This window comes from Natrix helvetica (assembly GCF_964273705.1).
Source record: "Natrix helvetica genome assembly, chromosome: 3".
Taxonomy (NCBI): domain Eukaryota; kingdom Metazoa; phylum Chordata; class Lepidosauria; order Squamata; family Natricidae; genus Natrix; species Natrix helvetica.
In genome coordinates this window covers 103,553,544-103,578,458 of record NC_138549.1, presented here as the reverse complement: position 1 = coordinate 103,578,458, position 24,915 = coordinate 103,553,544, and the positions used below count along the sequence as shown (strand labels likewise).

At 44.2% G+C, this 24,915-nt stretch overlaps 1 protein-coding gene across 11 annotated transcripts in view; it reads left to right on the top strand.

Annotated features, from left to right (window-relative positions):
- The window catches only part of DNAJC6 (DnaJ heat shock protein family (Hsp40) member C6), a 74,340-nt gene that overhangs the window by 20,748 nt on the left and 28,677 nt on the right, over positions 1-24,915 (top strand). For 9 of the 11 annotated variants that reach the window (XM_081947232.1, XM_081947233.1, XM_081947235.1 and 6 more), the window contains 5 exons: positions 10,224-10,374; positions 13,886-13,935; positions 14,057-14,205; positions 16,223-16,345; positions 24,472-24,605. In XM_081947232.1, coding sequence (XP_081803358.1) covers positions 10,224-10,374; positions 13,886-13,935; positions 14,057-14,205; positions 16,223-16,345; positions 24,472-24,605 — 607 coding nt within the window. The remainder of the gene's footprint in view (positions 1-10,223; positions 10,375-13,885; positions 13,936-14,056; positions 14,206-16,222; positions 16,346-24,471; positions 24,606-24,915) is intronic. The other 2 variants (XM_081947227.1, XM_081947226.1) reach the window with 1 other exon arrangement.

Genomic DNA, 24,915 nt, shown 5'->3' with positions numbered 1-24,915 from the left:
ATTTTCTTCCCTCTGAATAATTTTTCCAGTAAGTTGAAACAATAAAATATTTGTGTATCTAAACATCTTAAATATTCATCACAAAGAATTAATATAATTAACATGGTTTATTCTAATTTTATAGTTTTTATTCCTATATTTTTTTTCCTGCTTCACTTTTATCTTTGTGGGCCATGGACAGTTTTATAATAGGAGCAGCATAGGAATTATATAAAGTAAATGAATAAATAAGTCAGATGGTAATTTGCCATTGCAGCTATTATAATTCTCTGGAAAAAAGTTGGCATACAATTCTTCCTGAAAAAGCTACAAGAGTCTCAGTTTTATTCTCTTTTGTAATGAATGCCCAAATTCAAAGATGCATACTCACTTGGATATTTGGTTATATTTTTCTCCTTTAGAAGGGATCAGGTACAGGGGTGAGCTTCAAAATTTTTAGCAAGGGCTTCTCTGTCCGGTTGCTGGGTGGGCATGGCCATGGTGGGCGTGGCCTAGTCGGCTTCCTGCACCATGGTAGGTGGGGGGGGGGCATTTTCACCTCCCTGGGCTCTGGTGGCTTTTCTCGAGCCTCCAGGAGGGCGAAAAGGGGCTCTGAAGTTCCTGAATGTCTGGTAGGCCTGTTTTTCACCCTCCCCAAGCCTCTGCGCATGCCCTGCACTTACCTGAATCCAAAACAGTCTGTATGGGGACTCCTGGGAGGGGAAGTGTTAGAACCTGAGGCGTCAATAACTGAGGAGACGAAGGTCCAACTAACTTTTTATTAACAGAGAAAGAACTGACTGGAACGAACACAACTAACCTGTCTGACAGCTATTTATACATGTAGCTGTCAGACGGGGAACCAATGGGTGGCTTGCTTTTCTCCCGCTGTTCGGCAGGCGCGCCTGAACCAATCAGAGGCGTTTCTCCCAACGCCATCTGCTGGCCGCGCCTGGTGGAACACAACACCCCTTTCCCCTGGATGGCACATGCATAGTCCCGGAGGTATGCCGGATGTCTGTGCACGTGCTGGGATCTTCTTTCCAGAGGTGGAGCCGTCGCCGTAGGAGGAGGAGTGCCGGACCCGTTGTTCTGGGGAATCGGCAGCAAGGCCCGCGCTGACAGTCCAGCCCCGAGCAGGGTGCCAGCTTTCAAAGGTAAGGCAGCCAGCGAGAACGTAACGGGTATTGCGGATTCGGAGCTAGTGTTTTTATGATTGTCTGGCCGGCAGGCGGCGTTGGTAGGGCCTTTTTGTTCTGAAGCGGTTGGTCTGTCCACAGGCCTCTACGTTGTTCGCCGACGTATTTGGTCTACATGCCGCCGCCAATGTCTCCCATCGTCAAGGAGGACCCTGTAGGAACAGGACCCTGTTATTTCAGCAATGTGACCGGATAACCAGTTGGGGTCGCCTGCAAAATTCCCCTCCCCCACCAGAAAGGCCCTAGGGAGTTCAGGAGTATGGAAAGAGGACGAATTGTAGAGGGGGTGAAGACGGTCTAAGGTCGTGTGGAGCTGCCGACCCATTAACAATTCAGCAGGACTCTTCCCTGTAAGAGGGCAAGGTGTGGTGTGTTGCAATCTAAGGTTGGTGGTTAGTCTAGTAGACCAGGGAAGAGGAGCCATACGGCTGAGGGCCTCTTTGGCTGAATGGACAGTGCGTTCAGCCAAACTGTTCCCCGCCGGGTGGAAGGGGGCAACCGGGGCATGACAAATGCCCAGCTCTGCCAAATAGTGCTGGAACTCCGCAGAGGTAAACTAGGGGCCATTGTCAGAGACGAGCATGTCAGGGAGCCCTTAGGTTGTGAAAAGGGAGTCTAGGATTTGAATGGTGGCCCCTGAGGTTTAGACCAGGCGTCGACAACGAGGAGGAAGGTGAGACCGGCCATAGGACCCATGAAGTCAACGTGGATGTGACTCCAAGGGGCCATGGGCCGTTCCCAGTCCCTGGAAGGCGCAGCGGGAGGCTCCGGCCATATGGCTTGGCATGGCATGCAGCGTTGCACCCAGTTAGCGATGTCCGCATCCATGGAGGGCCACCAGACATAGCCACGGCCTAGACTTTTCATCCTCACTATGCCTGGGTGCCCTTCGTGGAGGCGGGTAAGTACAGCATGGCAAAGGGAGGCAGGGATTACTACACGATTGCCCCACAGAAGGCAGCCCTGAAGGACTCACAGTTCCGTGCAGCGGCGGAAGTAAGGAAGGAAGTGGGGCTCTCTGGAAGTGGAAGGCCAGCCCCTGCGGACAGCGTTGATGACATAGGAGAGGACTGGGTCCGTTAGGGAGGATTGAGATATGTCCGGTGCGGACATGGGCAGGCGCAATTCGTCAATGAGGCAGAGGGAGTTAGTGGGGGCAGGATCAGAGACGTCAATGGGCAGGGGGCAATGGCTTAATGCATCCGTATGACCCATATGGCAGCCCGGTTTATGTATCAGGGAGTAGGTGTAGGAAGCAAGGAACTCTGCCCAGCGAGACATTCTGGGGAAAGAGTATGGGTGGGGTAGGGTGGTCACATGCAAGAATACCTAAGAGGGGCTTGTGATCGGTCACCAGAGATAAGGGGCGGCCGTACAAGTAGTGATGAAAACGTTTCACTCCCGCAACGGTGGCCAGTGCCTCCTTATCCAACTGGCTGTAGTTGCGCTCAGGTTTGGATAAGGTGCGGGAGTAAAATGCAATAGGGGCCTCAGAGCCGTCAGGGTAGGAATGACTGAGGACGGCCCCAACTCTGAAGGGGGAATTGTCACAGGCAAGGATGAGAGGGAAACGATCATCGTATTGAGCCAGTACAGGGGGAGCAGTTAAGGAGCGCTTGACAGCCGCGAGCGTGTGCGCCTCGCGGCTTGTCCAGGCCCATGGAATGGAGCTGCCCAGCAGCCAGTGGAGAGGCTCAGCAAGAGAGGTCTTATGGGGGATAAAAGAGGAATAAAAGTTGAGGAGACCTAAGAAGGCCTGTAACTCAACTTTATTAGTTGGGGTGGGCGTGGATAGAATAGCGTCCACTTTAGAAGGGGAAGGGTGAATGCTGTGCTGGTCTATTAGGAAACCCAGAAAGGTAACGGCAGGAACACCCAGCTGGCATTTTTGATTTTTTTAAGACCGGCTGCGCTGAAACGCAGTAAGACGGCCCACAGCATTTTGGCGAGTCCTGATCGGTCATTGGCAGTGATCAGGACATCGTCAAAATAAGGGGTGACCCCAGGAATGCCATGGAGCAAGCACTCCATGAGTCCTTGGAAAATTCCTGGGGCCACACTAACCCCGAACTGCAACCGGTGGCATTTAAAAGCCCTGCGGTACGTAACAATAGTTTGCACAGTCGCAGTGGCGTTGTCGACAGGCAGTTGCTGGTACGCCTGCGCGAGGTCTAATTTAGCAAAAACCCTGCCATGGCCCAAGGCGTGCAACACATGTTGCACTACGGGCACAGGGTAAGGGTGGGACTGCAAGGCCTTGTTCACAGTGGATTTAAAGTCCACGCAGATCCTAATAGATCTGTCGGACTTTAAAGGAACCACTATAGGGGTTTCCCACGGGGAGAAGTTGACGGGTTCTAATATGCCTTGGGCGATGAGCTTGTCAAGCTCAGAGTCGACCTTAGCTTTCAAAGCGAGGGGCAACCGCCTGGCTTTAAGGCGGATTGGGGCCACCGTGGGGTCCAGATTTAAGGAGATGGGAGTACCAGTATAGCGACCTAATGAAGAGTCAAAGACATCTTCAAATTCAGAGAGGAGGGTGATAAAGTCATCCCCGGAAGGAGGGGAACAATTAGTAGAGTGAATGCCAGAAATTTATTTACTGTGCTTCTAGACCGCCCCCTCTCCCGAAAGGGACTCGGGGCGGTGTACAGTCCATGCAAAAAACACATCAAAATACAATAAATAGAAAAATTAAATATGTACAGTTAAATATGGAGGAGGTTAAAAATAGAATTAAAAAGAACTGTACAGTTAGCCAGTATATATAGATATAATTTTAAAACCCCTAAGAAACACACAAATTAAATTAAAACAATACCCCTAAAATAACCAGTTAATAGGATGTCTACCAGGAGGTAACAGTTGTAATTATGCCAGGCCCGCTAGTCGGAACAGGTGAGTCTTCAATTTTTGCCGGAAGGAGCGGAGGTCAATGGTGGTTCTGATGTCGGGGGGGAGGTCATTCCAGAGGGTTGGGCCCATCACAGAGAAGGCCCTACTCCTTGGTGTCGCCCGCTGGCATTGCCTAGTGGACGGCACCAGGAGAAGCCCCTCCCCGTGTGAACGAATTGGCCGCAGGGATGTGTGTGGGAGGATGCGATCCCGCAAGTAACTAGGTCCTGTGCCATGGAGCGCTTTAAAGATGGTAATCAAGACCTTGAAACGCACCCGAAAAACCACAGGTAGCCAGTGCAGCTCGCGCAGGAGAGGTGTTACGTGGGAGTACCTAGTACTCCCCATCACAGCCCGCGCGGCTGCGTTCTGAACTAACTGCAGTCTCCGGGCGCGTCCCAAGGGCAGCCCCATGTAGAGAGTGTTGCAGTAGTCCAGGCGGGACGTCACCAGCACATGAGTGACCGTGCGCAGGGCATCATGGTCCAGTAGGGGGCGCAATTGGCGCACCAGGCGAACCTGGTGGAACGCCCCCCTTGCCACGGCTGCCACATGGTCATCCATTGACAGCCGGGCATCAAGGAGGACGCCCAAATTGCGCGCCCGTTCCACAGGGGGCAATTGTTCGCCCCTTATGGCCAGTGATGGACTTAGCTGGCTGAACCGAGGTGCCGGTAGCCACAGCCACTAGTCTTGGAGGGGTTGAGTTTGAGTCTGTTGTCCTCCATCCAGACCCCGACGGCCTCCAAACACCGGGACATCACTTCGACAGCCTCGTTGGGGTGGTTTGGGGTTGAAATGTACAGCTGAGTATCATCAGCATACTGATGGTACTCAACCCCAAAACCACGGATGATCTCACCCAGCGGCTTCACATATGTGTTGAACAGGAGAGGCGAGAGGACCGACCCATGTGGCACCCCACAAGTGAGTGGCCTCAGGGTCGACCTCTGCCCCCCTGTCAACACACATTGCTTCCGGTCGGAGAGGTAGGAGCTGAACCACCGCAAAACGGTGCCTCCGACTCCCATCCCCTCCAACCGGCGCAATAGGATACCATGGTCGATGGTATCAAAAGCCGCCGAGAGGTCTAATAGGACCAGGATAGAGGAACAACCTCTATCTCTGGCCCTCCAGAGATCATCGACCAACGCGACCAAGGCTGTCTCCGTGCTGTGCCCGGGTCGGAAGCCGGACTGGCGTGAGTCTAGATAATCGGATTCGTCAAGGTGTCGTGGAAACTGCTGCGCCACCACATTCTCGACAACCTTCGCTAGAAAGGGAAGGTTGGAGACTGGACGATAATTAGCTAGCTCCGTTGGGTCGAGTGAAGGCCTCTTAAGTAAGGGCCTCACCACCGCCTCCTTCAAGGCAGTTGGTAAGGTTCCCTCACCCAATGAGGCATTCACAAATAGAAAGACCCAGAGCCCTAAACCAATTGAGACCTAGCAAGGAAGCTAAGGGAGTTTTGACTACTAGGAGGGGTAAGCGAGCTTGGAATGTGCCATAGTGGATAAGGAAATGGCCGCAGCCAAGCAATGGTATGGGGTTCCCCTGATAGTCTCTGAGGCGGCAATTTGCGGGTGCTAGCTGGTGCCAGCATAATCGGAGCAGCAGGGAGTGTAAGGTGTCCCAGGACATAATGGTTCTGGCCGATCCCGTGTCCAGTTCCATAGAGCAGAGATGGCCTTCAAGGTAGATGCGGAGATGCAGCTTACCCCGACCTCCCACAGTAGAAGAGGCGGAGTCGATGATCCATTCGGGGCAGGAATCTTCGGAGTCCTCCACAGAGAGGCAGTTTTGCCGGCGAGCAGATGGAGTAGCGGCCGGGTGGGGGGAAAATGCAGGCTGCTCAGGAGCACACTGGCCGTAGGATTAGACCGGAAGACAGATGCCAAGTGGCCCTTTTTGCCGCAGTTGCGGCAGACAGCTGAGTGGAATCGGCAGGAGGAACAGAGGTGGCGACCACCGCAGCTGAGGCACAGGCGACCGTCTTTGTTGCAAACGGTCAATGGCCAGGTACAATTCTGACCGGTAAGAGTCAGAACATTGCTGGTGGTGGACAGTAGAGGCAGGAATCAACGGCGTTGTAGGTGGAGGAAAACGGGGTAGGTCAGGTGTGGACTGGTCAGCCATCTCTGAGGCGCAACTTCATCCACGGCTATTTTCAAGGTTAGTTCAGATCATGAGAGGATGCGCTGATGTAGTTTGATGTCTCTGAGGCCGTAGATAAACTGCTCAAGCACAGCCTCATCTAGATCAGAGAATTCACAGTGGATGGCGGCAGCCCTGAGTGCAGCCACGTAGTGACTGATAGGTTGACCTTCAGTCTGGATACAGCGGCGGAAGTATTGGCGGCACACGAACAGGGATGGAGCGGGCTCGTAGTGAGTCTTGAGCTTCGCAAGTAGTTGATCCCAAGGCATAGTGTGGACTGGCATTGGTGAAGACAGCGCCCTCGCAGTGGCAAATATTTCAGGGCCACAATAGTTTAAGAAAATGCCCCGCTTTCTGTTGAGGGATAGACTGGTGAGGTCATTGGCTAAAAGGAAACATTCAAAGCGTTCAAGGAATGCATCCCATGCCTCAGCCTCAGGGCGGAACGGAAAGAAAATTGCAGCAGTAGCCATGGGCGGTACTTGGTGGGGGTCTGTTTTGCCCGTCCTCGTCGCCAGTGTTAGAACCTGAGGCATCAATAACTGAGGAGACGAAGGTCCAACTAACTTTTTATTAACAGAGAAAGAACTGACTGGAACGAACACAACTAACCCGTCTGACAGCTATTTATACATGTAGCTGTCAGACGGGGAACCAATGGGTGGCTTGCTTTTCTCCTGCTGTTCAGCAGGCGCGCCTGAACCAATCAGAGGCGTTTCTCCCAACGCCATCTGCTGGCCGCGCCTGGTGGAACACAACAGGAGGGGTGGGCAGGGCCAGCCAGGAGTGGGATTTGAGGGTTCTCTAAACTGCACAGAATCTTAGCTAGAAGTCCTCCCGAACCTCTGCGTAAAGCTGCAGCAAGTCTCTACATTATAATTCCACCAGAATGAATGGCAGAGTCTTGTGCAAGCAAACAACAACAAAAGGAATATTAGGGATATGTTTTAAGGATTGGAGTTGACAACTGCAACTCCGTATTGTATAAATCCATGAATGATTGATAATTATGTCCCATCAACTCGATGTCAACTACATACGATTTTCTTAGGATGGCCTGCCACAACTTGGCCCTTTAGGTCTTCAGTTGCAATATTCTTCATTGATGCAATCAAATCTATCCTCTTTGTTGCTGATCACCCCCTTTTTTTCTTCCATCTTTCCTGACATTATAAACCTCTCTAGAGAGCTACATTTTCATATAATGTGTTTTAAATATGACATAATGAGGCATGCATCAAGCAAGTTTTCCAAAGGCAGATAAATGAAGTCATATTTCTATTCATTTGTAGTGCAGAGGGGCGGGGGAGAAATTTGTCCTGCCAAGAAAATTATTATCATAAAGACTGTTTTATTCTGAAGTTTTTGGAAGATTTTATCTCCTTTTGCTACTTGTCTTTTGACAAAAAAAAAATCCTTCACACAAATCATTTCAAAGTGATAACCTGGAAAGAAATCTTCCTCTAACAAAAACCATTAAGGGAGATGAAATATTATTATTCTCATCAATGAAGCTAGTGTCTTAGAGTGGTGATTCAGTTTCATGTTCATCCAGCCAAATTTTTGCAAATAGTAATCTATCCTTGATTTATAGAGGCAAAAAGGGGGTCTAAATATATCCCACAGCAGCATTTCTTAATTCAATTGGACAGTATTTCCTAATGCCCTGAATAAATAGTGATTTCATTTCCTGAAATGTGTGATGCCACAGATATGGTGTATATCTATGGCCTGATAGACAGAGAGCTATTTTCAGCTGTTTAACTTTGCAGACTGATAATTATTTAGTATTTATTTATTTCATCCATGGCTGCTGTTTCACAGACCAGTGACTGAGTGGTAAACAACAAAGGTAAAAGCCATGTATGCTGACCAATATTAACATTGTTATGTTTAAAAATGTTAAAATTATAAAAGGCAAAAAACTATATAGATCTACCATATATAGCAAAAAGCAGCTGTTAATTACACTGGAGCCATCTCAATATTTCACCAGTCCCCTAACGTCCTTAGGCCTGATGACATAACCTCATCTTGAGGGACTACTGAAAATTTAAAATGAATAAGGTCAGACTGGTTTTCAGGAGAAGAATGTTCCATAAAGTAGGGATCCACCAAGCAAAGCTCCCTATTTGATGGGACCATTGCAACAAGCCTTCCTTGCTGGATCTAGAGCAGGGGTCCCTAACCCTGGGCCATGGCCTGGAACCGGTCCACGGCATGCCAGCAACCAGGCCACATAAACAGATGAAGCCCCATCTGTGGGACGCAGGCAGCACACAAAACCACACCCCTTCCTGTCTGTGGAAAAATCTCTCTCCATAGAACTAGTCCCTGGTGTCCAAAAAGTTGGAAGCTGGTGATCTAGAGGGATGGGCAGATAGAATCAGGGAAGGACAGTTCCAGAATGAATATGGCCTCATGCCATGGCTTTAAAGTACAAAACCAGCACCTTGAATTGGACCCAGAAACAGATGAGTAACCAGTGCAGCTTGTAGGCTAGCAGTGTGACTTCTAGAAACACACATAACTGCCCATGTGATTGCAGTCTGTACTAGTGAAGTTTCCAGATACTCTTCAAGGGCAGCTCCATGTAGATTCCATGACAGTAGATCAGCTAGATGGTGATTAGGGTAGTATAAGTGACTGTGAGTAGAGACCCTTGGTCTAGAAATGGGCACAATTGTTGCACAATGAAAAATTGTACAAAGGCCCTTGTAGCCACTGCTCCTTGAACAGGAATTGTGAGTCCAGGAGAACTGCCTGATTGCACACGGGGTCTCTTTGGGACAGTGCAACCCCATCCAAGCAAAGATAGTATAGTCTCAGAACCAATGGGCCCCAAGGCCAGTCAGTCTTGTTGAAGCCTATTGTTTTCCATTTAGGCTCCTACAGCCTCCAGGCACCAGTGTAGGACATCCACAGCAGTAGTGAAATTCAATTTTTTTTTTACTACCAGTTCCATGGCCGTGGCTTGGTGGGCATGGCAAGGGAAGGATATGCAAAATCTCCATTCCCAACCCACTCTGGGGCCAGCCAGAGGTGGTATTTGTTGGTTCTCTGAACTGCTCAAAATTTCTGCAACCGGTTCTCCAGAACCTGTCAGAATCTGCTGAATTTCACCCCTGATCCACAGTATTATTTAGTTTGCTACGGACAGAGACCTATAATTGAGTATCATCAGTGTAATTGATACCTCAAATGACTACACCCAGTGGCCTCATGTAATTGTTGAATAGAAGCACAGAGAGCACCAATCCCTGTTGCACCCCACACAGTATGGGACGAGGGTGGGATCTTTCCCCCCAGTCACCACCAATTGGATCAATCTAATGGGTGTGGCCTCCCTTCAATGGATGGCAGAGTGGTATCCATAGTAATCAAGGGCTTGATCATGACAAAGGGAGATCCTAAAAGCTCCCCCAGTTCCAGATCACTCCATCGGACTTCTGCTTATTGTAGGAACATTTTGCAAAGTTACTTGCTTGTGATTCAAAGCCACTGTAAAGTATTACAGTTTTTTTTAAAAAGTAAGAAAGTTCAACTTCACTTGAGATGTGAGGTTCTGTGGATAAAAAACTCTACCTTGGGATGTTATGATTCAAATGTGTTCATTTTTCTGGGAACTTTCTCAGGTCCTAAAACGAATGCAATCTGTTGACAGATGTTCATATCTAAACCTACTCCTGCTGTGCCTGTTTCCTGTTGTTGCTTATTCTGTCTCAGATCAGTTTCATCGTTTTCAGCTCTAACTGGAAAAGAAAAACAAGAAATAGTCCATGTCAATACATCTTGTTTTAACAGGACAATAATATTGTTGTGCTCTATTTTCTCATACTATGGGTTACCTTGGTTGCTCCTAATACCTCTGTTTTCTCATCTCTTTCTAATAAGTAAATCAGTGTAACTGATCTAAAATTTGCTGCAGTGGTTACATTTCTTGGTTTTTTGCAATGCCTTTGGTTTATTGAGTCTGCTTTTCCTTCTTTCAAGGTGCCTCATCTCCTGACATGGAGTCTAACTATGGGGGAGGCCTATTGGACATGATGAAAGGTGGTGCAGGGAGACTCTTCAGCAACTTAAAGGATAACTTGAAAGACACTCTAAAAGATACTTCTACTAAAGTGATGCAATCTGTTGCAAGGTACTTTGAAACACACCTATCTGAAGTGCTCAGCAATCAATACAGTCCCTGTTAAGATGCCTTGCTATAGAAAATGATTAGATGTTAATAGGCTTGTGGAAAGGGAAATTTGATTATTGAGCAATAGAGTAGTGAAATGAAAAGCATTTTAATAATTAAACTCAATTAGCTAAAGTGAAACATAGAATCTGTAACATGGTTACAGACAACTTAACTGTCTTACTTACTTAACTGGCTGCTTTGTTCGGTGACTGTTTAAACTTAGGAAAGAACTGAAAATGTAGGTTTACTTTGGGTCTTCAAACTTGAGGCTATTGCAGTGTTCTTCTATTTCTCAAGTTCTTTCCTTTCCCAGGACTGAATTGGCATTTATTTTCTCATCATGTCTCAGTGACCCTTACATACTTTTTGTCAAAGCCATCTCGGCACTTTGTCACAATTAAGTTGTCATATTCTAAATCCTTGGAAATACATGGCAGAATTAATTTGGGAATGTTAGGCCAATGCGATTAGGTTTTTGAACAAGAACTGACAGCTCTAAGTGTGCATTATTGGCGAGGGATTCCACCCTCCCTCCATGAAACCAAGGAGAGACACCCTTTGGAAATAAGACACTTTTCATAAGAATATATACTTAAATGAATGCTGGATCAGGACACAAAGACCCTTGTAGTCAAGGACAAAAATATCAATGTTGCTGCATTATGAACCATGTTGCCATTCTCAACTGTCACTCTTTCTAGTGGCAGAATGGGATGATACAAGCTCTTCCCCGCTCACAACCACCTGCCATCTTCATTCATTGATTATATGCCATCAAGTCAGTAATGATTCTTAGCAACTATATGCATAGATTTTCTCCATTACATATCCATCACACTCATAATATAGTGTACCATATTTTTTGGAGTACAAGACACACCTTTCTCCCCAAAAAGAGGATGAAAATCTGGGTGCGTCTTATACACTGAATACAGCATTTTTGGTATCCTGAAACCCCATCCCCTTCACAAAAATGGATGTGCATAGCCTTTGAGGAGGCTTGTAGAGTGTTCCTGGGAGCTGGGGGGCGGGGCAAAAGTGAGTGAAAAACAGGCTGTTTTTTGCTCATTTTTGTCCCCCCAAGCACCCAGGAGCACTCTACAAGGCTCTTAAAAGTTATGCCCTTTTTTGGACAAAAACGGGCCCATTTTTGCAAAAAACGGGCCATTTTTTGCTTGTTTTTGCCCCCTTCCCAGCCCCCAGGAGCACTTCGCAGGCCTCTCAAACTCTCTGCATGCCCTGTTTTTCACAAAAACTGAGGCATGCAGAGGGTTTGAGAGGTGTGCAGAGTGCAAAAACTTTTTTAAAAATTTACCTCTTCAAAATCTTGGTGCATCTTATAATCCGAAAAATATGGTGTGTGTGTGTGTGTGTGTGTGTGTGTGTGTGTGTATGCTGGTCTTGTTGTTTTCCCGTGTAAGATAGAGATTGTCTTGGCAACGTTTCAGCAAGGTCTCACTCGCCATCTTCAGGCTGTGGTTTGGGATGTATGTATGTATGTGTGTATGTATGTATGTATGTATGTATGTATGTATGTATGTATGTATGTATTTGTGTTACAACCCCTGGTATGCCTAAATATGGGAGGAAGGTCACTACTCCCTCTTTCTGTCCTTCGGCTCATCACAGAAGACCATGCAGGCAGAAAACCATATTTTTATTTTTAATGTTGCCTTTTTATATTTGTGTTGTATTTGTACTGATAAATAAATAAAGGGAGACTAGTATAGATCTATTTCGAGCTAATTAACTCTCATCAGCTAGCCATACCCGTACCAGGTTCAAATCCCAGTAAGGGTAAGGCTAGCTGATGAGAGCTAATTAGCTCGAAATAGATCTATACTAGTCTCCCTTTATTTATTTATCAGTACAAATACAGCACATATATATATATATATATACAACACACACACACACACAAACACACACACACACACAATGTAATAACCCCAACATTTCTATTGATCACTAGATTGGAGACTGACTTCTCCCTCTTTATTTATTTATTTATTCATTTATTTGATTTGATTTGTTAAGGCCACCCTATTCCAAAAAGACTTTGGGTGGCTTGCAACATATCTGATGCATTAAGTTAAAGAACAGAACTAAAGTGACAGGACTGCCCTGATGAAAAAAAGCATATCTCAACTCTATTTTTTTTAAAGCTTCAACAGGGATTCCACAGACCTCTAAGCAATAATGGGCATTTCTCATTATGCTCCATGGCTTCCCACACAATTCAAAATGTTGGTCATTACCAATTCATACTATAAGCCCCAGTTATTTGAGACATTACCTGTCTCCAGTTGCTTCTGCCCATCTGTAGTATTTAGGCAGAGCAGGTACATTTTAGGTCACCTCAATTAAAAGCTGTCATCTTGTGGATCAAGAAAACACATCTTCTTTGTCACTGCCTCTATCTTATGGTACAGCATTCCCTCACAGAGACAGAAAGCTCCTGTTCTCTATGACTTCAGAAGTACCTTAAGATCTGGATCTCTCCCCCTCTCTCTGTATCTCTCTCTGTGTGTGTCTCTCTTTATGTCTTTCTCTGGCCAGTTGTGGTTTTGAGAGGAAAAGGAGGGGGAGGAGGTGAGGCAAAAGTCCTTGGGTGGCAAGTTTTAAAGCCACGACTGGGCACTGCGGGCCTGGTCCCCTTTCCATCATCCCCGCCTCCCGGATCCCATTCCCACTCCACCAGCCCTCGTGTTAGCAAAGATGGTGTCAGTCGCGGCTGGGTTAGGCCAGTATCTCGGGGTGAAGAACAGGTTGTGTTTCTCTCCAAGTGATGGAGGCATGCCCAGTACCAACAAGGGTCAGAAGAAGCTCCAGCAAGAGTGAGGTGCTGGAGAATCAGCCTTGGCTATTTCTCCATCCCTTACCTTCTCAGGCCAGACAAGGAGTGACTGGGAGGGGATTGCGAGGGGTGGGGCTAGCCAGTGATGGATCACCCAACAGGGAGCCACAGCAGAGGGCCCAAAGAGCCTCATGCAGCTCTGGAGCTGCAGGTTGCAGACACCGCCATAGGACATCAACAAGCACAACCAATACTGCTCTACTGAAAGTTGGCTTAAAACCTGACTGGAAAAGTGTGGAATTTAACAGAAATAATGAATTATTCTACCATTGATTTTCAATGTGTCACAAATGGAATGGAATGGAGTAGAGTTGAGTAGAATGGAATAGGCTGCTGAACACTGTAATGAATATAGAATTCTAGTTGTTTTTTCTCTCCTTATAAATGGAGATTTTTTATTAGGTAAGAAAATAATATTTATTAGGTAAATATTATTGTGTTTAGTCTTGATTGTAATAACTATGGGAAATATGATTGGTCCCTAAAATATCCAGTGAATGTAAAAAAAAAAGGTGATAATAAAAGTGAATTCTTTATATTTTTATCCGATAGTTGTATATGTATGCATTAACCAGAATTTACTCTGTTGTTCTCTTCTGTTTCCTTTTATAGCTATACCAAGGGAGAACTAGATATTTCTTATATTACCTCAAGAATTATTGGTAAGTGATCAATTATTTGAATAATAAAGCAATGCAGCAACCTCTAACTTCTCAGTGCCCATTTTATTTGGGTTTCACTTCAGAATATATGTTTGTCGCCCCCCCCCCTATTTCTTGATAGTGATGTCATTTCCGGGTGAAGGAGTCGAACTGGGATTTAGGAATCATATTGACGATGTGCGGACATTTCTTGATTCAAGGCATCCTGATCATTACACAGTTTTCAATTTGTCACCAAAGTCTTATCGTACTGCACGTTTTCATAATAGGGTAAGTTTTGCTGATGCAGTGATGTGACAAAGACCACAGTAATGTTGTGATATTAAAACAATGTGTAGCTGGTGCCATGTCGATCTGCCTTCGAAAAGAAAGAAATGTCATATTGATGATCAGAATCAAGACAGATTGGGGCAATCTCTAAATTCCATCAATTTCATCCATCTTTGGATCAATATTTATTAAGACACTGTACAGCAAAAGTTAAAATGTAAAAAAAAAGATCAGGATAGCAATAATAATAAAAGAATGTTAACTACCACCAATTTCAAATTTACAGAAAAATATTTTTTTTTAAATATACCTAATTTATTTCCCAGAATGGTTAAATATTAGGGGCTAATCTCAATTCTGCAAACTATTTCTGAAATATATTGCCCAGAAAACTGCAAGGACAACTGCAGTTAAGTCACCAAAAATCAGGAATCAAAGGTATGCATGCAAAACATGCACACATGAATCAATTCTGAAGGTTAACTCCAAGGAATTCTAAAACTACTGTATTATAATAGCTAAAGTAACAGAATCTTGCAGGTTTGATAGTTTCCTATGTAAGGTATTCCTGTAGAGAGGCCAGATTGTTTAATCAATAGTCATCTAGAGACATAAATGTTCAGAAGAAATCTTTTTCTACTCTTTTGGGTTGGAGGGAGGGGACTTATCCATTTTTCTCCGACTCATGGAAGAAAATCATCGTACTAAAAAATTGCTATACTCTGGATCTTCACATAAAGAAAGAGATTTTCTTTCTTTCCACCATGTATAAGCAAAACAAGTCACATAATTAAAAAAAAAACCTAATCAAACAAACACCTTGAAGGATTAATTAGCAGATGGAAAGTTGCTAAAGTTGAGACTGATAACAGGATTTTAAAATCTTTACATTATCATTTTAACAGAAACCTTTCTAAATAATATTTCTAAATTAATAACCCATTTTCTTCATATTGCCATTAAATGGGTTATAGTATGAAATCCATGCATTGCCCGTTCCTCTTTATGTCACTGGCTTGATTTTTGTTGTTCAGTTGCTTTGTCATGTCCAATTTTTCAGACCTCATGGACCATGGCATGCCAAGCTCCTCTGTCTTCCCCTGTCTTCCCATGTTTGCCCAAACTCATGTTCATAGCGTCGCTGACACTATCTAACCATCTCATCCTCTGTCATCTCCTTATATTTTTGCCTTCAATCTTTCCCAACATCAGGGTCTTTTCCAAAGCTTGCTAAAGTTCTGAGTTCACATAATGTGCTGTGGTTAGGTGTAACAGCAGGGACAATCATTTGTTTCAAAATAGTAGGTGAAACCAAGGTGTTACAGCTAACACCTTATCCTGTTTTACGTGTGTGTAAAGCCATAGGCCTTTTATCTCCTGCATTTTGAAGGTCAGGAGGAGGGGCGGGCTGCTGGGGGTTCGCGCGGGTTTGGGCGATCCTCTAGTGAAGGTTCTGTGAGGTTCGGCAAACCCCCAAATCCCACTCCTGGCTGGCCCTGCCTCTCCCTTCCCACCCCTCCCCGGAGTCTCCACGTGGCCCATTCATCATGCCAGGTAAGTGCAGGGCCTGTGCGGAGGCTCCGGGGGGGGGGTGAGCATACTGGAGGTTCTGGAACTCCGGAAATGGGCCTGTTTCCTACCCCAGGAAAAGCAGTTTGTGTCCTCCCAGAGGCTCGAGGAAAGCGTCTGGAGCCTGGGGAGGGCAAAAATTGCTCCCCCGCCATGGTGCAGGAAACCGACTAGCCCATGCCCATACCCACCCAGCAACGGGGCAGCGAACCCAGGGCTGCAATTTTTGAAGCCCACCCCTGGTCAGGGGGTTAATCATCCCTGCTGATGAGCCTGATCATGCATAAACAAATCATATTATGTGATGATATGATTTATAGAACATACTTGGGTCTTAAAATATGCCAAACTCAAAACTACCTGACCTCTTTCTAGCTTTCTTTTATGCTGTGCAAATCCAGAAGATTGCTACTATTGTCTGACTTGTTTTCGCTCTGTGCTTCTTTAGGTATCTGAATGTAGTTGGCCAATTAGACAAGCACCAAGTCTCCACAATCTCTATGCTGTTTGTAAGAATATGCATAACTGGTTGCAGCAGAATCCCAAAAACGTTTGTGTCATTCACTGTATGGTAAGTCAAGCAGTAAGTAACCTTTTGTATGTAGATCTATATCAAAAAAAAAATATTTGAAATATAAAGCTTGACATAAATTAATGTCCTTTTAACGAATATAGACTGATTGATTTTGATTTTTGGAAAAATACTGATGTAGAGTACAAACAATATAAAGAAAAAACTAAAAAAAAACCCCACTGAAAATTGACTTGTGGCAACAATATGCGGAGGACAGTGCTAAAGTCGACAGACACTGCAACATTTTGAGACATTTCTTTGTCAAATCTGATAAGAGCCCGTAATGCTTTTGAGTTTTCTCTTAGCTAGATATTTATAGCTTTACTGATGAAAAAGTGGAAGACATGGAATATCGTGTTCCTGTAATTTTATTCCTGCAGTTTTTTGTATTTGATCTACATTTGTCTCTAATAAAAATTCATCAATTTTCATTTCAAGGGAAGATGTAGTCCCTATAATGGTGTTTGCAGCATTTTATTTTTATAACTATTGTGAATAATAAATAATTATTTTTTTTAAATGGACTCCTTAGTTTATAGGGTTGTGTTCTTTAGAAGTATCTCAATAGAGGTTTCAGGATGGTAATTGGAAAACTTGGTATCATTACCAACATCTTGCCAATTACATCATGAAACTCATGATACTGGTTTTTCATCACTGCTTTCTTCTGGAATGTTTCAGAAGAGGTGAAAGTGCTATGTCAGCATCAGCAATGGATCTTATCACAAATGTTATAGATGAAGAGAGACATCTTGAATGCATTGTATCAAAGGCACCACCCCAATGCAATATCCATAATATGACTGGGTTTGGAGTCATATTATGGATACTGATGATCAATGTATCTTTGGGGAGTTTTATGTGGCTGTTCCTGCAAACTTTACAGATATTACTGGAGGAACAGTTGTCCATCCTAATCCCTCTTTCAAATCTTATCTGAGAATGTTAGGAATGGATTTCCAGAGTTGTCATTTCATTTGCTTATATAGAAAAAAAGCAGCCCGTCAGTATTTTAATACATTGTATTTTTGAACACATCAAAACTAAAGCAACGGCTGCTTAAAGTATTTACCACCTACTCAGTTGCATGGAGAGTCTTTGTACCAGACCTTTTAGGTTTTTTTTTGGAAAATTCAGTGTGTTATAGACGTTCTTTCAAAAATTGGACTGGCATTTGCACTGAGTCAAAAATACCACGATCCATGTGGAGTGCTACTATATTAGAACATGTTTCCGTAACTTTATTTTAGGTCTGAAAATGACATTGCACCCTGCATGGGCAACACAGAATGTATGCACATTAGCTCTGAGCAGTACTTCAGATATCATTCTTCCTTTTATGTCTCACATAAACATTTGATGTCAGGAGATGACTAGCAATTCTATAACAGTCTTGAGTGTTAATTCTAGTGGGATAATTTAAGTTGTTAAAATAAAAATCCAAACAATAAAATTCATTAATTCAGTTTATTCCTTAACGATTGCATAGAAAGCAATCAGATGACCATTGAACTGTTCAATGGTTACAATTAACAGTTTGCTAATTGTTAAGGTCCGAATCTTAAGCAATCTGTAGAGAATTCAATACACTTAAAGCATTTATTTCAATAAGACAGGGGAAGTAGAGTGTTTAGAGAAGTGATTTAATGGCGCCCACACAAAACTTTGCTTGGAGTCTGAAAAGCAGAAAAATCAAAATAGAGACTAAACCCACTGTAAGGCTTCTTGCCATAGTAAAGAAGAGATAGCATAATAGTGTAGCATTAAGAAATAATTTATCCTTTTCTTGAGGATTTTAGCCAATTCAAAGAAAATGAGCACACATATCGGGCAATGCATAATAACTCAGTGTAATAGAGAATATAGCACTTCTATATAACTATGTACAGGTGAAACTCGAAAAATTAGAATATCATGCAAAAGTTCATTTATTTCAGTAATGCAACTTAAAAGGTGAAACTAATATATGAGATAAGACTCATTACGTGCACAGCAAGATAGTTCAAGCCGTGATTTGTCATAATTGTGATGGTTATGGCATACAGCTCATGAAAACCCCAAATCCACCATCTCAGAAAATTAGAATATTACATGCAATCAATAAAACAAGGATTGTACATAGAACAATATCAGACCTCTGAAAAGTATAAGCATGCATATGTACTCAGTACTTGGTTTGGGCCCCTTTTGCAGCAATTACTGCCTCAATGCGGCGTGGCATGGAAGCTATCAGCCTGTGGCACTGCTGAGGTGTTATGGAAGACCAGGATGCTTCAATAGCAGCCTTCAGCTCTTCTGCATTGTTCGGTCTCATGTCTCTCATCTTTCTCTTGGCAATGCCCCATGGATTCTCTATGGGGTTCAGGTCAGGCGAGTTTGCTGGCCAATCAAACACAGTAATCCCACAGTCATTGAACTAGGTTTTGGTGCTTTGGGCAGTGTGGGCAGCTGGAAAATGAAGTCAGCATCCCCATAAATCTCATCTGCGGAAGGAAGCATGAAGTGCTCCAAAATCTCCTGGTAGACGGCTGCGTTGACCCTGGTATTATTGAAGCACAGTGGTCCAAAGTCCTGCTGCTCCTTGGTCCAAAGTCCTCTTTTCTGATGAGAGCAACTTTTGCCAAAAGCACCAAAAACTGGTTCAATGACCGTGGGATTACTGTGCTTGATTGGCCTCTCCATTCTTCCTCCATACTCTGGGTCCTTGGTTTCCAAATTAGATGGAAAAGTTGCTCTCATCAGAAAAGATGACTTTGGACCACCAAGAAACAGGACTTTGGACCACTGTGCTTCATTAAGACCAGGGTCAATGCAGCCATCTACCAGGAGATTTTGGAGCACTTCCTTGAAGTGTTGAAGAGATGAAACACCTGACATATCCTAGAATTGAATTACTGTATTTTTCGGAGCATAAGACGCACCTTTTTCCTTCAAAAAAGAGGGTGAAAATCTGTGTGCATCTTATACAATGAATGCAGCCTTTTTGGCCTCTCAAACCCCACCCCACCCCTTTGCAAAAATGGCCGTGCGTAGCCTTTAGGAGGCTTCCAGAGTGCTGCTGAGGGTTGGGGAGGGCAAAAATGAGTGAAACATGGGCGGCTTTTGCTCATTTTTGGCTCTTCAGCCCCCAAGAACACTCTATTAGCTTCCTAAAGGCTATTCATGTGCTTTTTTGGACAAAAACTGGGCCGTTTTTGGGAGGTCTGCAGAGTGCAAAAACTTTTTTTAAAAAATTGCCTCTTCAAAATCTTGGTGCATCTTATACTCCAAAAAATACGTGATGTTTGTATGGACATCACCATCACATTGACATTGTTGCCACTTTTAATGGATTATCCTGATTTGCCCCCAAGCAATTTCAAAGATGGTCACTTGCCACCAGAGGTAAAGCTGTCCCAGCTGTTGATGACTTTTTGTAAACCATATGAAGACATTCTGTCCCAAGGACACTATTAACCAGATAAATAAATTTATCTGGAGGGACCTCTTCAATGCCAAGTGGTATAGGAATGCTAGTCTACAGATCAACTGCCCTATCCATGGAATTCCAGGTGGTCAACCTGGAGTAAAAGCCCGTATATTTGTAATTCAGTTCATAATATTGCTATTTATTAGATTTCTAGTAATCAGCATTTTTTCCCAAATACCCCTTTCTTTACCCTTCTGATTCATAAGTTATTGATTCATAAGCTACGTCCTATTTTTGTATGGACTGTACACCGCCCCGAGTCCCTTATGGGAGAGGGGGCGGTCTATAAGCACAAATAAAGTAAAAGTCCTAAAATAACAAAGAATGAAGTAAGACCTTTTCTTCTATTTCTTCAAAGGTGCAACACTGGAACAGAATGATGATTCATAGAGTTCCATGTAAGGGAAACCTCATTATTTCCCTTTTGTAAACAGCCTTTTGACACTCAATTCTTTCTTGACTACTTGCGTAGTCTTGAAATTATAATATGGAGATCAGGCAATCATACCTCACTGTCTCTAGATACAGATTTTATAGTAAAGACGCTATAAATCAGAAGGTGCAGAGAAGCTCATTAATAATAAGATACTAGCTCTTAAAATCTAATCCAATTTGTATAGGGAAGCTGTTGTTCTAGCTTTAAGACTCAGGTATAGGCAGGTAGATTTGATTCCTCACTTCAGTATTGCCCATAGAAACTCCATGGTATAGTAGTGTAATTGATGGAAGAGAATATTTGTAGCTCAAGATGGAACTGTGCAGTCCTTGGTCTTGCAGAAAACAACCAGGCTCAGAGAGCACCATGGACCATACAGTAAGTACTGTGATGATGACATTTAAACACTAAAGAACATCTTACTAAAAGTTTATTTCCACAAGGTAAACTCTCATGGATAAAAGTTAGTCAGAACTATATCAGGATAGTGAGCACATGTCTATCATATTCCATCTTTATTTATTTAAATATTTTATCCCACTATTTTAAAAAATGCACTGAAATTGTTGTATATTCCATACTTGCTTATTCTATACGACAGGCACAGTCTTCCATATTTATCATTCCATATCAAAGGTAAACAATGGCAAACTTCATATATCATATACAGGGGAGATATTCACTTACCTTCACTAAAAGTTTGCAAATGTGAGTGCACGCACCCCCTCTGTACATGTGCGCTGCCTTCCGCGCATGCACTTTTGGTGAAAAACAGCCTAAATGGAATGCCGTAGAACTGGGATGGGTGGGTGGGGCCACCCACAATTTCTACTACCAGTTCAGGCAAACCGGTCCGAACCAGTAGAATGCTATCTTTATCATTGCTCGTAAAGAATGGTTTGTGGTTTGGTGTGATGCTTGAATCGGACTACAATAATCTTGCTTCAGTGTGATGTGTAGCCATGGCCTTTCACAGGACTATGGAACTTATTTTATTTTACCTTTATTTTTCCTGGAACTCTTACAAATCCATAAAATGTTTTGTTTATTTAGCAAATTTATATAGCCACCGATCCACCTAAGGAACTCTCGGAGGTGAATAGAAATAAAATAACCAGTGTACAGATCTACAAAAAATAAACTGGGTTGAAACTCCTAAAAATTATATTGTCTGCATCAAACAAACCACATCCCGCGCCAGTCCGGCTTTTGCCCCGGGCACAGCACAGACACGGCCTTGGTCGCGTTGGTGGATGATCTCTGGAGGGCCAGAGATAGGGGTTGTTCCTCTATCCTGGTCCTATTAGATCTCTCGGCGGCTTTTGATACCATCGACCATGGTATCCTGTTGCACCGACTGGAGGGGTTAGGGGTCCGGGGCACCGTTCTGCGGTGGTTCGGCTCCTACCTTTCCGGCCGGACGCAACGTGTGTTGGCAGGGGAGCAGAGGTCGACCCTAAGCCCCCTTACTTGTGGGGTGCCACAGGGGTCGGTCCTCTCGCCACTCCTGTTCAACACATACATGAAGCCGCTGGGTGAGATCATTCGTGACTTCGGGGTAGGATATCATCTGTACGCTGATGATACTCAGCTGTACATTTCCACCCCGAACCACCCCAACGAGGCCGTCGAAGTGATGTTCCCGGTGTGTGGAAGCAGTACGGGTCTGCATGGATGACAACCGACTCAAGCTCAACCCCTCCAAGACGGAGTGGCTGTGGGTTTCGGCCCCCCGGTTCAACCAGTTAATCCCATCTCTGGCCATCGGGGGCGTACAACTTGCCCCCGTGGAGCAGGCGCGCAATTTGGGCGCCTCGTGGATGCCCGGCTGTCCATGGATGACCATGTGACAGCCGTGGCAAGGGGGGTGTTCCACCAGGTTTGCCTGGTGCGCCAATTGCGCCCCCTATTGGACCGGGACGCCTTACGCACAGTCACTCATGCGCTGGTGACGTCTCGCCTGGACTACTGTAACGCTCTCTACATGGGGCTTCCCTTGAAATGCACTCGGAGACTACAGTTGGTCCAGAATGCGGCCGCGCGGGTAATTATGGGGAGTACAAGGTACTCCCATGTGACACCTCTCCTGCGCGAGCTGCACTGGCTTCCTGTGGTCTATCGGGTGCGTTTCAAGGTCCTGATAACGATCTTTAAAGCGCTCCATGGCTCAGGACCTAGCTACTTGCGGGATCGTAATGCCCCATACATCCCTGCGACCCATTCGCTCGCAGAGAGAGGGACTTCTCCAGGTGCCGTCCACCAGACAGTGCCGAGGGGCGGCGCCTAGGAGCAGAGCCTTCTCTGTGGCGGGCCCAGCCCTGTGGAATGACCTCCCTCCGGATATTAGGACTACCTCTGACCTCCGCTCCTTCCGTGTAAAGCTCAAGGCCCACCTATTCCAAGTAGCTGGCCTGGCTCAACCATAATTTGATCATATCGCTCCTGACGGGTTTTTAATTTTGTAATTTTATTTAGGGGATTTTAAATTGCGATTTTAACTGTTTCCATTCATCTGTCTACCTCCTCCACGTACACGTATACGTCTATATTCTTGTGTATGTATTGTCCATATCTGTATTTTATGTGTTTTATTGTACGCCGCCCTGAGTCCTTCGGGAGAGGGTGCGGCTAACAAATAAAATTTTATTATTATTATTATTATTATTATTACATACACAGCCAACTTCCAACAACTTTCTGGCAAGGGAAGGATACTGTAAAATCTCCATTCCCTCCCCACTCCAGGGATAGGTTACTGCAAAATCCCCATTTCCTCCCGATCAGCTGGGACTCGGGAGGCATAGAATAGGTGGGGGCAGGGCCAGTCAGAGGTGGTATTTATCGGTTTTCTGAACTACTGTATTTTTCGGACCATAAGATGCACCTTTTTCCCTCCAAAAAAAAAAAAAGGGTGAAAATCTGGATGTGTCTTATACACTGAATACAGCATTTTTTGCCTCCCGAAACCCCGCCCCCTTTGCAAAAATGGCTGTGCAAAATTTCTGCTACCGGTTCTCCAGAATTGATCAGAACCTGCTGAATACCACCTGTGGTCGTAACTCTGTATCAGCAATGCAGCTGAAGACATGCATTGTCTCAATATGTAAGGGACAGTTCCTCTTTAAATCTCTTTGAGTTGCTGCTTTCTTTATTGGGAAGAAACCACATATTCATCCTTTTCTGCATATGGCTTCCATGCAAATTATATACGTACTAAATTCTACAGCAGTTACAGTATATCCATTCTGATGCCCTCCAAATCTAATTTTTAACTACCAACCTTATGATCTCTCACAATTGACCATGAAGCATGGAATTCAAGAACGTTGTAATCTTTAACATTTGAAGGCCATGAAGTTGTTTATCAGATTGCTCTGAAGATCAAAGATTCATGGAAAGGAATGTTACAGAATTATCTCCTTCATAGCGATATTGGATTACTCTGACTGCATCCCACAGCTGGGAGCTTTTCTCTATCAAACTGATTATTGGAGTATTGGACACTTATTCTCTGTAATTTGAATGCTTCTGGTTTGTTGTGACTCTAAGTACACTTTAATCAATGATGACTCACTTCTGGCATAGCTGGGAACCATAGGTAGGATGCTGTTTTATTCCACTGCACTTCTGGATTACATTAGAGGAAATGAGAGAAATATTCTACCCTATTTGTTCTTCGCCTTCTATTTGATGGACTTGCTTTGTTGTAGTCTATCTCCAGCTGAGCCAAGTATAAAAATAACTGTATCTCACACAATCCCATTCTAGTTTTTAACTCATTGTTGTATCTTTCCATCACACCACATCAGAAGGAAGTTTCACTATCAGTGTCTAATGGTCTTTCCTTTGCATAGGAAGCACTTGCGTATTTCTAAATCTTTTTACACTTTTTTTAAAAAAAACATCCTTTTATGCATTAGAATTGACCTAAGTCAAATGTTTGTTTCTGTTTAATCCAGAGCTGGCTGGGGAATTCTGGGAGTTGAAGTCCACAAGTCTTAAAGTTGCCAAGTTTGGACACCCCTGGTTTAATCAGTGTAAAAATCCTATGAACATCTCAAAAGAGTTTCTGCTAAGCTTCTGTTGTAGTTTTAGTTTCAAAGCATCATTGAGCAGATCTTGTTTATAAGGTTTTGTATGTGTTTAACCAAAAAAAAACCATGGCTTATTTGCAAGGTGAAATTTTCCTGATTGAGGGTTTTGCATTTTGTCTGACAGGATGGTCGTGTGGCGTCAGCAGTCTTAGTCAGTGCAATGTTCTGTTTCTGTCATCTCTTCTCTAATCCAGCTTCTGCTGTTCAATTGCTAAATTCAAAGAGACCTGGAATAGTACTCTGGCCATCCCACAGAAGGTATAGTAAATGTGTTTTATGACTGACAAATCATGTACAATGTATATTATATCAGGGGATACTAATTCACTTAGCAATAGCATCAGCACTTAGACTTACATACCGCTTCACAGTGCTTTACAGCCCTCTCAGCATCTTGCCCGCAACAATCTGGGTCCTCATTTTACCGAACTTGGAAGGATGGAAGGATGAGTCAACCTTGAGCCTGGTGAGAATCAAACTGCTGGCAGTCAGCAGAATTAGCCTGCAATGCTGCATTCTAACCACTGCGCCACCACGACTCTTAGTTCCTGGATCCAGATTTTAGTCA